Genomic DNA, 15,372 nt, shown 5'->3' on the forward strand with positions numbered 1-15,372 from the left:
ATTGCTTCTCCCCCAAATTTTACTTCAGGTCTGTGAAGTTCTGTTAACTTACAACTTATAGAACAAAGTTTATGTGATCTTAACCATTGAAAAGAATGCAAATATGCTGCACTATAAGCCCTTCAATTATTGAAACAAGACTTTTTAAATTGATAATTACATAATTGTGGAGTGTTTTTACATTAATCTTTTTTGTAATGCAATTAATTGTATGTTCTGCTTGTACGATTTAATAAATTCTTGAATAATAAAAAATGGTGTGTATGCTTCAAAGAACAGAATGTACAGGGTTTTTTTTTTTACACTTTCTAGAATCAAAAGGATCTTAGAGTAATAAAAAATGGTGAGTTTCCAGAAAGATCTGTTTCTTCAACATCAAATATATAAGAAACTTAATATCTGAGAGTTCCACCTGGGGAAAGCAGACTTAAAATAAACAAATTATTAATATTTGTTTGACATGTGATAGATATTTTCAGGTTCTTTCTACTCGTAAATTTGTTAAAATATTTACATAAAAATAAGAATATGATTGAAATGGCTAAGAAAAGCTTATGTTCAATATTTTTATTTCTTACCTCTTTCTGTAGGATTTCTTCTCGAACTTGAGAAACTACAAGAGACTCCTGTTTACCCTGTAGTTCATCAACTTGATTTTGGAAATGTTTTAGAAGTACCTAGGAAATTATGTTAGAAGTCAAGAGACTTCGCTGAGTCAAGAGAGCTCTTCCTTAAACATTACTTGAAAAATATGAGAAAACCAACTAATGACTTTTGTTTGCAAAAAGAAAAATTCCTAATATTTTAAAATTACCAAAGTTTAACATAGAAATAAATTGCCACAGGAATTAAGTTCATTGGATTAATTAAGTTCATTGAATACATACAGCATCATACATATTACAAATTAATGGCTATATAACTAGTGGCTTCTTTATCTCTAGTACTTTTCTCCTGAAGGCCTGAAAAGCACCTTTTAAAATAAACCTTTATTATAAAGTCTGAGTATTTTGAAGAAAGTAGCTAATATGTCTTTATTATTTTGTGATTAAGTAGGATAATAGTTTTTATTAAAGAGCTGACAAAGACAGCATAAGCCTATCAATAAGTATGAAATAAATATCACACATTTTTGGCAAACTGAAAGACATCAATACTTCATCATCAAGCAACTGAAAACTTAGGAAAAATGTGTAGCTCTTATCTCTAATGCTTTATTTTTATTGTTTCTCCCATCAGACTACACTGACTTCCATTTAACTCATAATTTACAATATTACATTTAGAACACTGGGAAAGTAACATTTATGGCACTATGGCACAAGGAGGACACTACTTTTCTCACCTCTCACAACTATGTACTACTTTTCTCACCTCTCACAACTATGTAATAACTTGATATAATGTTTATACTGCCCATGACACCCTACTCCTATGGGGGGGAAAAAGCCAGAAAAGTTATCAACTGCTGTACCAGGATTACTTTTGAAAAGCACACTAAATCTTTCTCACTGATATATTAAAATAGGCAAATTTTTTTGTTCCTGAGCTACCTGAATTTAAATCACAGAACTCATACTTTACCCTTAAATACCCCAAATACTTCAGCATGCATCTCCTTATAAGGGCATCTTCTCACAAAACCATAGTAACACTTTATACCTGAAATAATTTACAATAATTTCATAATAACCATTATCTGGCCAATACTAAAAAAAACAAAAACAAAAACAACAACAACAAAAAAAACCCAAAGCCAAAAAAACCCCCAAATCGCTCAATGGGGAAGTTTAAGAGGGCTCGATGCTGGGCTGGGGCCAAAATAATGTGATGCCCAAACTCAGGACACGAGAGTAAGACCTGAGCTGAGATCAAGAGTTGGACACTTAACCAACTGAGCCATCTAGGTGCCCCTGAGTGGTTAGTTTTTAATCAAGAGGCCATTAAATAATGGCCAATTTAAATAAATAATTATTGATGGGAGAGGTGGTGGCAAGATAAATACTTCTTGGTTTCTGCCCCCTCAGCTTGTTTTTTAAAATTAAAATCTAGAGAAAAGAGCACAATGAACATTTATGTATTCTTCAATTTGATTTATCAACTGCTAACATTTTTGCCATATTTGCTTTCTTTTTCTTTTGGGAGTGGATACAGATACAAATTCTATCTTAATGCTGTTTTTTCTATTTGCTATCACCACAGAAGATGGGCCGCATTAGTTGATATTCATAAATATTCCATGTAGATGTATATACTAACCAAGAAGGAAGATACACTTTTTTGAAGAAATGTTGATGTGCTTTCAGCATACTCAGTCATATTTCTAAGAAGACTACGCTTCATAATGGCTATAGTTGCATACATCTCTCTGTTCATTATTTTATCCCCAGGGCCTGATTGTCTATAGACCCTGAATCATTATTTAATGAATGAAACGTAACTGGGCAAGAAGAACAACTAGGATAATTGCTAGTCAGCTGGGACTTGGGGAGAGGGAGATGGTTCAACATTCAAGTTCAAATACTCAGGTTTCAATCACATAATGTGATTCCACCATCACTTACGACTGCCTTAGGAGAAGAACAATTTGAGGAATGTAGGGACAAAATGGTGAAACCGTTTATTTAGAGAGAATAATTTTAAAGCAGAATAGTTAAACACATGGTAATAGCATCCTCGCCTATAAAAAAAAAAATACTCAAGTCAGTAATTTCTCATTCCTATCAAAAACTGAAGTGTTTCTAAATTTCTAAATTAAAGTGAAGTTATAGTATTTCTAGTACTCTGTTAACAGTCCTGAGAAAATTAATTTTAAAGCCAAAGAAAGTTTGTTAAAGTCATCTACCTCTTGAGTTGCTATTTTACGATTTAGTTCAGCTACTCTGGAAGAAGAATTTTCTACTGCATTTTGGCAAAGGAGCTTCTCTACTTCCCTCTGATGAGATGCTTTGAGAGATGTGATGTGTGCTGCAGTATCTTCCTTGACCCTGTAGGGCAAATCAAAGAAAATAACACATTAAAAACAGCTCTTTAATTCAGAGTTAGCACAAAAGTAATGTAAGAAGCTGGAAATCAAAGTAACAAAGGCAGAGAGAGCATCAATTCTTACTGCACTCTGTCAGGTGCTTTATACATTATCACCTATGAGATCTTACAAGCATGCCAGGAGCTATTATTCACTGAATTTTATAAGGGCAAATCAGAGTTTAGGAAGGAGTGATGTCCTTAGAGTTCAGATTAGTAAACAGCAGAGCTGCGGTTCAAACCCAGCAGAGTAGGAGCTCAAAGTCTGGGCCTCCCACTTGACCCCCAGCCTGGAGGTTACTTTCTTTCTTTCTTTTTTTTTTTCTTTTTTTTTGGAGGTTACTTTTTGAGAGAATCAAAGGTTCTAAATGGTCTACCCGGATTTAAAGCAAGGGCCTCACATTTTACCTCTTAAGATAAACTCAGGTATTTCCCCAGATTCTTATTTTTTTTTTTCAGATTCTTATTTTAATAATCACAATTCCTTTTAGAATCTCCAATGCTGGGTGCCTGGATGGCTCAGTCAGCTAAGCGTCTGCCTTCAGTTCAGGTCATGGTCCTGGAGTTCCAAGATCGAGCCCCCATCAGGCGGGGAATTTGCTTCTGTCTCTGCTCTTTACCCTGCCCGTGCTCTTTCTCTCTCTCTCAATCTCTTGCTTCAAATAAATAAAATCTTAAAAAAAAAAAAAAAAGGAGAATCTCCAATGCTCTGTCTTTAGGCAACATTCACCAGTTCTTGGTCCATGCATATGACCTCCAAGGCTAGCTGACATGTCATAAAAATAAAATAATCTTTACGGTAATTCTTTAGGACCCAGTGTAATCTGCACGTAATTTGTTTGGACTGTTAAGTGTGAGAGATTACTGATTTGTCTCTGTGACAAAATTTCTACATTCAGAGGCAGTTTAATAAGTGACAAAGTTCTGATAAAGACTTGATACATTTCTTACAAATAAACATATTCTCTCTTACTGGAAAAGTTATTAAAGATTGACTTTTACTCAAAGCAAACGGAGTAAATCACTGTTGATACATGTTAAATGGCAATTCTCAAACTATAAACAAATTTATCAGTTGCTTATTTGACTATATGAATATTTCTTCACAGAAATTATATAATTAGCATCCTTGGAAAAGTATAAAAATCTAAAGCACTTATGACATAACTGAACTAAAGTAAAAAACAAAAAACCCAAAACAGCCTAAATATGGGATTAGGAAAGGTGACTTTTCACTTCTCAGGCCCAGAGCTATTTGGGAAAACAGATTAACAATGCTAAAAAATTACAGATTATGTATAGAAAAATTTATAGGAAAAATTTCAGTTTTAAATTATTTCCAGAAAAGAATGTGATTCTTCCCAAACAGCTTCATTTCTAGTATTACATTTAGGACTCAAGAAATTTCAATTTAGAATCATTAGGGTTGCCAGGATGACTCAATCAGACATAGCTGCCAATCAATCAATAAGCATTTGTCTAGATGCTTGCTATGCTCATTCTGCTCCTATGCTAGCCAGGTTGCAAAAGAATTATTATTACATCAGCTCTCAAGGAGTTATGAGGCACTGTCTGACTAGTGCTTTCTTGGTACTTAATAATGGTACCTGGGTACGTAAGTTATAGAGGAGCTACATGTTGGGAGCAGGAAATTTCCTGGAAGGCTCCAGGAAATATTTTGTGGAAGACCTAGTACTTGAACATGGATGAGCAAAAGTCAGCAGACATTCAGCAAGTCAGGCCCACAGAGAGGTCTTGTAATGGTGATGGCACTTGGGAAGCCATATAGAGTAATTTAGTCTTGATACCTCAGGAAGCAGGGAGTCAGTGGAAGGCAGAGTAACTCAGAGACAGAAATATTTAAAGAATATTAATGATTTTTAAGCAAAATTTTGAAGGAGACAGAAACTAAAATCTGGGAGATTAGGGTGGGGAAACTCTACTAAACCAGGTAAGGCAGAAAGCAAAAGGAGACATTATTTATAAGGAAGCACCCCATTAACTGTGAACCCAAGAAATAAAGGAGGTAAAGTTGGATTTGGAGACCAAAAAAATATGGTCATAGAGACAGTAAAGTTGTGAGGGGGGGGCAGTTTATAGGTATAAATGGAATAACATTTGAGATACTACTGATTCTGAGAGGAACGACCCAGAAAATGGCAGATTTAACATCTGAGCCAGGGAATAAAATAAGCCTTGAAAACTAAATTGGAGTCATGGTTCATAGAAGCCTTAAGAATGGATGAATTGAGCAATAGAGAAAGAACAGAGAACAAAGAGCCGAAAATGAACCCTGGCAGAAGTCTGATTTTTGAGGAAAGAAGATAAAGAGGAGTCATTGTTAGTTAAAAGGAATGGAAGAGGAGTGTTAGTCAGAGGTGTCAGTCATGGAAGCTGTGGGAGGAAACCCTTATTTCAGGAAGGTCAACAATGTCAAGGAAAATGAGAATGGAGAAACTACCACTGGACCAAGAAAGGTCACTACTTAGAAATGAGATTTTAAAAAGTGAGGATGAGAGCCCCAGTTAAGAGGAAGCGAGGTGCAAATAAGAAGCTACTTGTGGAAAACTGGTACTGACAGAAAGAGGACAAAGACTGGGTTTGAGGACAGTGAAAAAGGTCTGAGAATGTTAGAAGGCTCAGAGGAAAGAGTAGATAGTACCTGGTGATTCTGAGAAGGAAAGGGATAGGCAAAAAAATTCTTTGAGGCATGAATAGATGTGAGCACTAGATTAATTTGAAGAGTTATTTTGGAAAAGAGGATCTTTTTCTCTTAGAATGTCAATTAGTTTTTTTCCCTTGAAAGACATTTATGGGTAGCCCGGGTGGTTCAGCGGTTTAGTGCCGCCTTCTGCCCAGGGCATGATCCTAGAGACCCGGGATCCAATCCCACATCAGGCTCCCTGCATGGAGGCTGCTTCTCCCTCTGCCTGTGTCTCTGTCTCTGTCTCTCTTGAATAAATAAATAAAATCTTACAAAAAAAAAAAAAAGAAAGACATTTATTTTATAGAGAGAGCACACATGAGCAGGGGGGAGGGGAGAGGCACAGAGGGAGAGGAACTCAAGCAGATTCCCTACTGTGGGGCCGAATCCCATGACACATGAGATTATGACCTGAGCCGAGACCAAGAGTTGGACGCCCAACTGAATGAGCCACCCAGGCACCCGAGAGAGAGAATCTTTCTTAAACAGGCTACATGCTCAGTGCGGACATGGGGCTTGATCTCATGACCCTGAAATCATGATCTGAGCCAAAATCAAGTCAGATGCTTGATTTGAATCTGAGTCACCAGGTGCCCCTGTTCAACTAGTTTTAGTAATAGCTATTTTCTGCTATCTGCCTATGGCAGTTATCAATGATGATATTTATTTCCAATGGGTCAACTTATTAACACTATCTGATAAATGTGGAAAGACAGGATTAGTAAGCCTAAGGACATGATTTGGGCTGACATAGAGATTCAGGTTTACCAGAGCCTGGGCTTCAGACAAGTAGAGGATCCTACTCTGGAAGAGATCTATGCTGAGCGATGTAATATGATTTCTCAAAATTTGGTGATGAATTCAGTTCAAGGAAAACTAGTTATCCAAAGGAAATACACCTTATAATTTTGATGTTTTTATCTTTTATGTCTCCATATATTTACAAATTCACATTTTACCTTTTCATGGAATTTTCAAATTGGTTCACTGCTGCTTCAGATTTCATCTTCAGCTCATCTCTCTCCACAATTAATCTCTCCAGTTCATTTTTTAATCTGCAGTTTTCTTGTAAAACCTCTGAAACATGGCAATCAGTAAAGGTATGTGGTTGGTAAAGTTTGCCATCCAGGGTTCCAGGGAATGAGTGAGCACTTCCTTTACCTGAAAGCAAACCATCTTTCTTCACTCTTTTTGCAGTCACTTCTTCTCTACCCTTAGAGTTCTGATTAGACAGCATCACCCTTCTCTCCTTTTGAAGCCTCTCCACAGTTTTCGTAAGATCTTGTATTTCTCTTCCCTTTGCAGCCAGCTCCTCATTGAGTCTCACCAGTTTAGCTTTAGCATGAGCCTGTTCTACCTGGAATTCTATAGACTGGAAATCTTTATCATCTTTATCATTTTTCTTGCATTCCAATTCAGCATTTTGATGTTTAAGAATGTTTATTTCAGCCTCAAGGTTTCTTACAGTGATTTGATGGGCTTCCTTGATGTCGCTGAGCTCCTTCTCTAGTGCTTCAACCCTAGAGGAGTTATCAGGGTGGTTCTGGGGTGCTTCCTTTAATTTGCAGGCAAGTAGCTGCTCCTGCTCTTCCAGTCTCTGTTCATACTGAATCTGAAGAAAAGAATGATGTGATGTCAAAACCACTGCTAAATATGTCATTAGCTTCTGCAGCCCTGCATCTTGCTAGGGCCTGCCTAGTCCTTCATTAAGGCATTCATTCCATTTTCTGATGCTTCCAACTCTGAGTTCGAGGAGTCAGTCAAATGTTCTGAAGTCCCAATCTTTAAAGGGCTTAAATTATGCATATATATAATAAATATATATATTCTTAAAATATATATGTTCATTATATATTCTCAGGATATTATATAATTTCATAATGAATGTGTTGCTTCCTAAACATTAAATAACACATTTCTGTACACTCCAAAACATATTTTAAGTATCACAATCGAACCTATTATTGTGTACCCTTCTTTATGCAAACTGACAAACTATACTCCTGCAGGATAAATAGGGAAAGCAATTGGGGATACTGAAATCTTTAATAGTGCATTTTCAACTTTCGAATATTAATTTAGGAATCTCACAAGGAGTAAAGCAGCTTGGATTTGTTACACTGGAGCTTTATTATTTTTTTTAAATATATCAGTTGATAGAGCTCTTTTTATTTCATTTATTTATGATAGGCACACAGTGAGAGAGAGAGAGAGACAGAGACATAGGCAGAGGGAGAAGCGGGCTCCATGCACCGGGAGCCCGACGTGGGATTCGATCCCAGGTCTCCAGGATCGCGCCCTGGGCCAAAGGCAGGCGCTAAACCGCTGCGCCACCCAGGGATCCCATGGAGCTTTATTACAAAAAAATAACCTAAATAGGTTACTCTATGATAGAAGGCACTATGATGTTTATTCATTCATTCAATGAATATTTATTGAGATACTGCTGTGTGCCAGGCACTATGCCAGACTCTAAAGAAGTGCAGTTTATGCCTTCAAACAGTTCACAGCCTGGTCAGCAACATGGCAAGTTTCAATGTCCTATGATAACTGTGATAATGGGCCTATGAATATGTGAAACGGAAATGAGGCACCCTAGTGCCTCTCACCAGTGACTAGACAGATGATAAGGAATGACCTAAAATGTCTGTGAAAGCATCTCGCATGAATTACTGCAGAAACTGTGTTCAACAAAATATTAAAAGTAAGTGAAATATCACATCTTTCATATTTGGTCATCCTAGTGCTTGCATTTTCTAATTCATTCCTCATGAAGGATCAGAAAACTCACAAAGCAAGGCATTTTCAACAGATATTGCTCTGCCTCCTGCTGTACCTCCCAAGACATGCTATTCCCTTTTTCCCTTGTCTAAGGAAACTTCAAAAAAGGATTTTCAACCATGGTATTTAAAAAACAATTTTATTGAATATACATCAGAGGTGTTTTGCTCTGCCTTTTCATGACTTAATTTCCACTAATTCTATTATCACTGAGAGAGGCCCTGTGCTTGATTTTCCATGCCTGACAAAAAGAAGTTGCTGAAGGAGAACAAAAAAGACAGGTTTCTTTGGCATCTGTTGGCATTCGATTTTATGGGCTAAGACGTTTAGTGATTTGTTAAAATGAGACCTGAGAAGTGCCCAGCCCCCATGGTACTGACACCCTGAGGTCTGAGACCCATGTCCATGCCGAGCTGGGACTTACCTTCATTTTCTGGAACTGTTGCTCCATGGTACGAAGGCTTTTCTTTGCTTCTTCATCTCTGCCCTCCAAATCAGCCTCTAGTTTTTTTATCCTTTTTTCCATAAAGTCCACTGTATTTCTATTCACTGTATCACCAGCTGCTGATGCAGCCAGTATTAGAGCAGGTAAAGAATTGGGGTATCTTCTCTTTAGAATTCCTTCCATTTCCTTAACCTTTTAAAAATATTTTTGCATATATGTAAGGTCATAAACATATTAAAATTAAGTAGTTTTAAGCATAAATTTAGATTAGGCTCTATCAATTCATGCCTAGATTTCAAAGAGATGTTTTTATCACATCTTAAGACTGAATCAAATGCACAAAAACACAGATTAACTTCAAATTTTATATCCCTAGGTTATCTGATCTTAAAACCCTATAGTGTAATGTCTAGTTTAGTACTGGTTAATTTACAGAAATCCTCTTACGTTTATTTGCAATAGATCTTTGGATTTTCTATTGTACTAGTAATAACCAATCTTTCTGAGGATAATGTTCTTTCCTTTTTTTTCCCCACAGAGTCCTTTGGATAATCATGTTTATGCTATCTGACTGAAAAATGACCTGTATGCATATGAATACACAGAATTTTTGTGGTAAACACATGGCTTCCTAATCACTTGCCCCTACTTGTAACAATCTCCATCCTAGCTCATCCCTCCTAGAAATGTCCCCTTCCAAATGAAGTTTGATCTATTTTGAAGTTACTTCTTTCAACTAAAAAGCAAGGAAGATTAGATAATATTTAATGAAGTCTTTACAAAAGACTACTTTTCATTTTGTCCGTTAAACAACATATTTTATGGTCTTTCTGTAAGAAAGAACTGTGCCAGGGCCCACAGAAATTAGAGCTTCGTATTATGTATGTGCATGTGTGTATACCTGTTTTTGTTAAAGGTATTATAGTTAAGATATCTCAGAAAAACATATTAAAACACTAAATTCTTTGTTGAGCAGTTTTCTACCCTCTGAGCATAATAAAATAAAATAGCAAAAAAAAAAAAAAAAAAAAACATCTGAGAGGCAGTCTAGTCCAGTGGTTGGAGTATGTTTGGAGTTGAGACTGTGCCACCAGCTTTATGACCTATGTCAACTCTTCAATCTAAATCTCTTTTGCCTCAGTGGTAAAGTGGGAATGACAACAATGCCAATTTCATTGCATGGATACATCTAGGTGAGGATCAAAGGACATTTATCTTGGTAAAGTGCTTAGCAGCAGAATGACCAGCATACAATGAGGCCTTGCTAATGTTGGCTTTTATTATGATCTGGTCTCAAAAACTACCTTTCCTAAGGCAAGATGGGTTGCTGGTGCTCAAAATCCTATTTATAGATTGAATATTGTTCATGTTAAGTATTTAAGGATCTCATCATCTGCAGTTAACAGCAAATATTTCCATTCATGGAAACTGCTTGCACATTCATATATGTATCATAAATCAAAATACATCTAGATACAAATATTTATAATTTTATCTGCAACATTTTCAAAGCTTTGCTTTCTCTGGTATTAAAAATCTAGTTATCTGGAGTAGATCTAAGCATATAAAGTATACACACAGACATTACACACCGTATATATTGAAAAGAGAAGATTTCGATTTTAAAAATGAAAGTTTTTTTTTTAAATGAAAGTTTTAACATTATAATTAATGCTTTAAAATTAATGCTTTGAAATTTTAAGAAATGTTTCAATTTAATTATGATTTCTTTTTTCTTTTTTTTTTTAAGATTTTATTTATTTATTCATGAGAGACACAGAGAGAGAGGCAAAGACACCGGCAGAGAGAGAAGCAGGTTCTATGCAATGAGCCTGATATGGGACTCGATCCCGGGACTCCAGGATCATGTCCTGGGCTGAAGGTAGGTGCTCAACTACTGAGCTATCCAGGCATCCTGTCTTTTTTCTTTCTTTCTTTCTTTTTTTTTTTTTTAAAGATTTTATTTATTCATGAGAGACACATAGAGAAAGGCAGAGACATAGGAAGAGAGAACCCGATGTGGGACTCAATCCCCAGACCCCAGGATCATGCGCTGAGCCGAAGGCAGATGCTCAACTGCTGAGCTACCCAAGCATTCCTAATTATGATTTAACATTTTATTACATTTTTGGAGGAAAATCAGATTTTATTTGTAGTTTCTTTAATTTTGCTTTGTAACATTATTCTTTGGTCATGATACCAATAGGGCTATCATACAAAGTAAATATTTAAAAAAAATTCTCACTGGGAATTAAACCATGGAATATTCCATTAAATAAACGAATGAATAAAAAACTGTGCGTAATCTGAAATTTTCTTTTTTTTTTAAGATTTTATTATTCATGAGAGACACAGAGAGAGAGAGAGAGAGAGAGAGAGTCAGAGACACAGGCAGAGGGAGAAGTAGGCTCCATGCAGGAAGCCTGACGTAGAACTTGATTCCAAGTCTCCAGGATCAGGCCCTGGGCTGAAGGTGGCGCTAAACCACTGAGCCACCCGGGATGCCCCTGAAATTCTCTTTTTTTTGAAATTTTCATTATAACTAGCCCCATTTTTTACTTATGTGACTATTTAGAAAAGGATATATTTTATTCTATATTTATTTCAGAATATGGCTCCAAAATGATTCTAAATATGCTGATATACCTTGAACTTAAAATACATGTTAAGGTTTAAAATCATTAGGATAGAAATGTTCATGGAAACAGAATAAGATCTGAATTGCACATGTAGTAAACTATAAAAATACTATTAATGAGCAGTACTTTAGAAAGATACAGTTTAAAATGGTAAACTAATAAATTTTTAACAAAACCACTAGTAAAAGAGAAAAGTAATTGTATAAAGTGCTGTATTTCTAGTCAATATGGATCATCATTTCAAGTCTTAATTTTGCTTTTAAGCATGCTTCATTTTTTCACTCTGATACATTTAGTTCTACATTAATTCTCTTAAAGTCATCAAGTTTCTTTGGTCCTTTCTCTCTCTAAATTCTGGATGGCTTCATCTACATTAGCTAATTTAAATCTTAAGCACTAACAAATAGCCAAGCAATCCTGGATATAGTTATTTCAGAATATTTCTAGTTCTTCAAAACATCTGTCCTTTTCCTTCCTTTCCTGGCTACTAAGCCCAACTACCAAACCATACCTTTTAATAGAAGAACAGGTCCTGTAAAAGTAACAAAGTTAATTTTTTGCTTAGTTTTTCTTCTTTTATAAAACCGGGCTAATATTCAGCCCAGTGATGACCTCACAATTTTGGGTTTGTGATGGAATAATGGCCATACATTGAAATGTCATTACTTGATTATAGGTTCATGCTCCCTATGAACATGGCTGGAAATTCTTATATTGTTTTTATATTGAGTTGTAAATACAAATGAAACAACGTTACAGAGTTTCAAAAACAGAAGGAGAAAGTTAATATTTCACTCCTGAAAACAACTATTTCATTTTTTTCTCTTCATGATTCTTTGCATTGTTGTTGTTGTGTTTGTTTTTTTTTTTTTTTGCTTGTTGTTTTAATTTATTTTTTTTGTATATTTTTTTACTGGAGTCCGATTTGCCAACATATAACACCCGAAAACAACTACTTCAATGAAAAAAAAAATCTTTACCCTGATAAGCATCACTATATGATTTTTGAAATGGTCTCCTAGCTACACTGACCATGAAATGAATATTTCTAAACTTGCTTAGAAAGAGCAAGAGCTCAAAATTAAGCTTTTTGGAGGGCTAAACGTCCCAAGTACTTCTAACATGTTCCAAACTCAAGGATCTCCTTTACTGTACTTCTTTCTCACAGACTTTCATCAGGAGAAGGAATCCTAACTCTATACCTAGAGTTTTAAAATGCTGCTTCCTTTTTCTAGATGCCTAATAGAGCTGGAATGCAAAATAACCTTTCATCCACAGTTCTACCATCCAATGAGGCATAACAGCCTACAAATTCTTTATGCAGAAAGCCACAGACTATATAAAATGATTTTGCTTATTACTTTTATTACTATCACCTTAAATATTATATATCAAGTATGTTTCAAGGGCAATTCTATATTAAAATAAATGAGTAAAACCAAGAATTTTCAGGTTGACTATATTTTGAAGGAACTATATATAAAATAAAATGCACTGCATATAAAATATCTTAATAAAAATTTACCCTGAACACATACTTGTCGCTCTAGATCCTGAATTTTTTTGGCATCAGCTGCTTTCTCTTTTAAACGTATCTTCTGCTGAACAGATGGATTTCCAGACTCAGCTTTCAGTTTCTCAACCTATCAATAAGTAAAGAAAATGTTAAGAAGCATATTTAAAACACACCATAGAAACACTAGGAGAGACACATAATGTATTCAGTCATTCATTTATTAATTTTCAGGGTGCTGTGCTGGAGATATGGACGGCAAACAAGATAAGCCAGATCCCTATTTTCATAGTGCTTATACTCTTTCTGGTGGACGAGACACATGATAAGCTAATGACGTAAATCAACAAGTAAATAAAATAACTTCGGAGTTTGACAAGTTCTATGAAGAAAATAAAACAGTGACAGAATGGGAAGAAAGGTCAGAAGGGGGAAGGACTGGTAGCTTCATTAGAGGAGGAGATCAGAAAAGGTCTTTCTGGGGAGTAGAAATTGGAATTGAGACTTGAATGAATGAGACATGGAAGAAACTAGGCCAGAGTAATCAAGACCAAGGGAACCTATGGCACAAGTGTGGCATGATCAAGAATCAAAGGGAGGTTTGGTGTGGCTGGAGAGTGACACAGATGAGGCTGGAGAGAGGAGACCTGACAGGTTGTAATAAGGAGCTTAGATTTATTCTCAGTCCAATCTAAAATAGACTACACATCTAAGAGCAAACGAAACCCGAAACCAACTACTCACACTAACAGAGTTTATGGTATTGATTCCATTACACTTATAAGGCTAAGAAGAACTAATTGTTGAATACAGTTCATCACAGAAGTACATTCTGAAATGATTTTACTACCTCAAGTCTGAGCTTCTCAATTTCTTCATTTGCCTCTTTAAGCCGAATTGCATCTTTATCCAGAAGTTCCTGATTTTCAGCATACCATTGTAATCTTTTTTGCAGACGACTTACTTCTTGTTTATGTGTTTCTTCTAAAATTTTTATTTGATATAATTTTTCACCTGTAAAATTTTTATTTCACATAATTTTTCACCGGAAAGGTCCCCTTTTCCCCTGTGTCTTATGGACATTCTCTGATCGTCCCATCCCTGGCTGGTGCCTCTCACAGGAGGCGGACGGTGGGTATAAGGGCCCAGGAGGCTGAGGATGTGTCCCTGTCCAGCGTCCAGGGGCCTGGAGAGACCGTGCCCCTCCTCCCCCAAGGAGTGCAAGATCACTGGGGCCTGGTTGCAGCCACTGAGCTGTGGCATCGTGAGGGGGGAGGGGGAGGGGCTCCCAGGGACTCGTGCTTTCAGGTGACCACCCCCACCCCCCACCCTGCCCGGGCCTGGCCTCTTCCATGTTTGTATTTAATTAAACCCTTTTTTAAATCCGAAAAAAAAAATGGAACTCCTGAACTTGATTGTAATTTTCCAAAATAAGAAAATAAATTAAATTATATGAAAACCAATACCTATCTAGTGAAAGCATTATGAAAAAATAAGTGAAAAAAAGATGATATTTGCAATGTGGTATCCAGTTTAATCTATTAGTAAAGAGAGATGAATATTGTGTTCACAGTCCAAATCCTCAAATTCACAACAAAATTGGCTGTGTAAATTTGATAAATCCATTGCTGTCCCACTGACTTTCATTATAAAAGCAAAGTTGTTTTCATGGGACAATAAATGTTGGATTCAAGAGATAATAAACACAAAGAATTTCTATAATAAAAATTTCCATGGGAAAAAATTAGAGAATGTTTACCATGCATGATTTCATTTAACACAAAACATACGATGGGTACTATTATTATTATTCTATTTTACAGATGAAGAAAGCAAATGTAATTTTCTTACTAACAGGTAAGTGGATTTTATTATATGTATCTTACACTGAAGATCAGAATATAACAGTAGAAAGAAAGACCCTCATAAGGGCTTCCCTAATCTACTTTTCTTGCCCTATGTTCTGTCAACCTAAGCTCCAATCACAGGCACACCCAATAACATGCTCATCCAGCAACCTTCCTCCATCCCTTCACTTCTGTGTCTTTCAATCTGTCAGGGCCCAGATCAAATGCCACTCTTCCCTGACAGCCTTATTTAGTACCATAGTGCTGATGGGGAAACAGGACTAGTTGAGGACAAAGTACAAGCATGGGGCAGCACATTGACAAGTCCTTGAAACGTGCAAAGGGACATTCCCCTACAGACTCAATTGCCTTGATGTTAATACTTTGCTGAGGGCAAAAGGCAATCTTAGCCCAATCCC

The 15,372-nt window shown here is 36.1% G+C and overlaps 1 protein-coding gene across 9 annotated transcripts in view; it reads right to left on the minus strand.

Annotated features, from left to right (window-relative positions):
• Window positions 1-15,372, minus strand: part of CEP162 (centrosomal protein 162) — a 91,388-nt gene that overhangs the window by 13,235 nt on the left and 62,781 nt on the right. For 8 of the 9 annotated variants that reach the window (XM_025444449.3, XM_025444452.3, XM_049092327.1 and 5 more), the window contains 6 exons: window positions 13,957-14,120; window positions 13,132-13,236; window positions 8,934-9,146; window positions 6,688-7,340; window positions 2,846-2,987; window positions 579-677 (listed from right to left, as the gene is read on the minus strand). In XM_025444449.3, the coding sequence (XP_025300234.3) occupies window positions 579-677; window positions 2,846-2,987; window positions 6,688-7,340; window positions 8,934-9,146; window positions 13,132-13,236; window positions 13,957-14,120 (1,376 nt within the window). The remainder of the gene's footprint in view (window positions 1-578; window positions 678-2,845; window positions 2,988-6,687; window positions 7,341-8,933; window positions 9,147-13,131; window positions 13,237-13,956; window positions 14,121-15,372) is intronic. The other variant, XM_035698130.2, reaches the window with a different exon arrangement.

The sequence above is a fragment of the Canis lupus genome, chromosome 12, assembly GCF_003254725.2.
Source record: "Canis lupus dingo isolate Sandy chromosome 12, ASM325472v2, whole genome shotgun sequence".
In the NCBI taxonomy this organism is placed as follows: domain Eukaryota; kingdom Metazoa; phylum Chordata; class Mammalia; order Carnivora; family Canidae; genus Canis; species Canis lupus.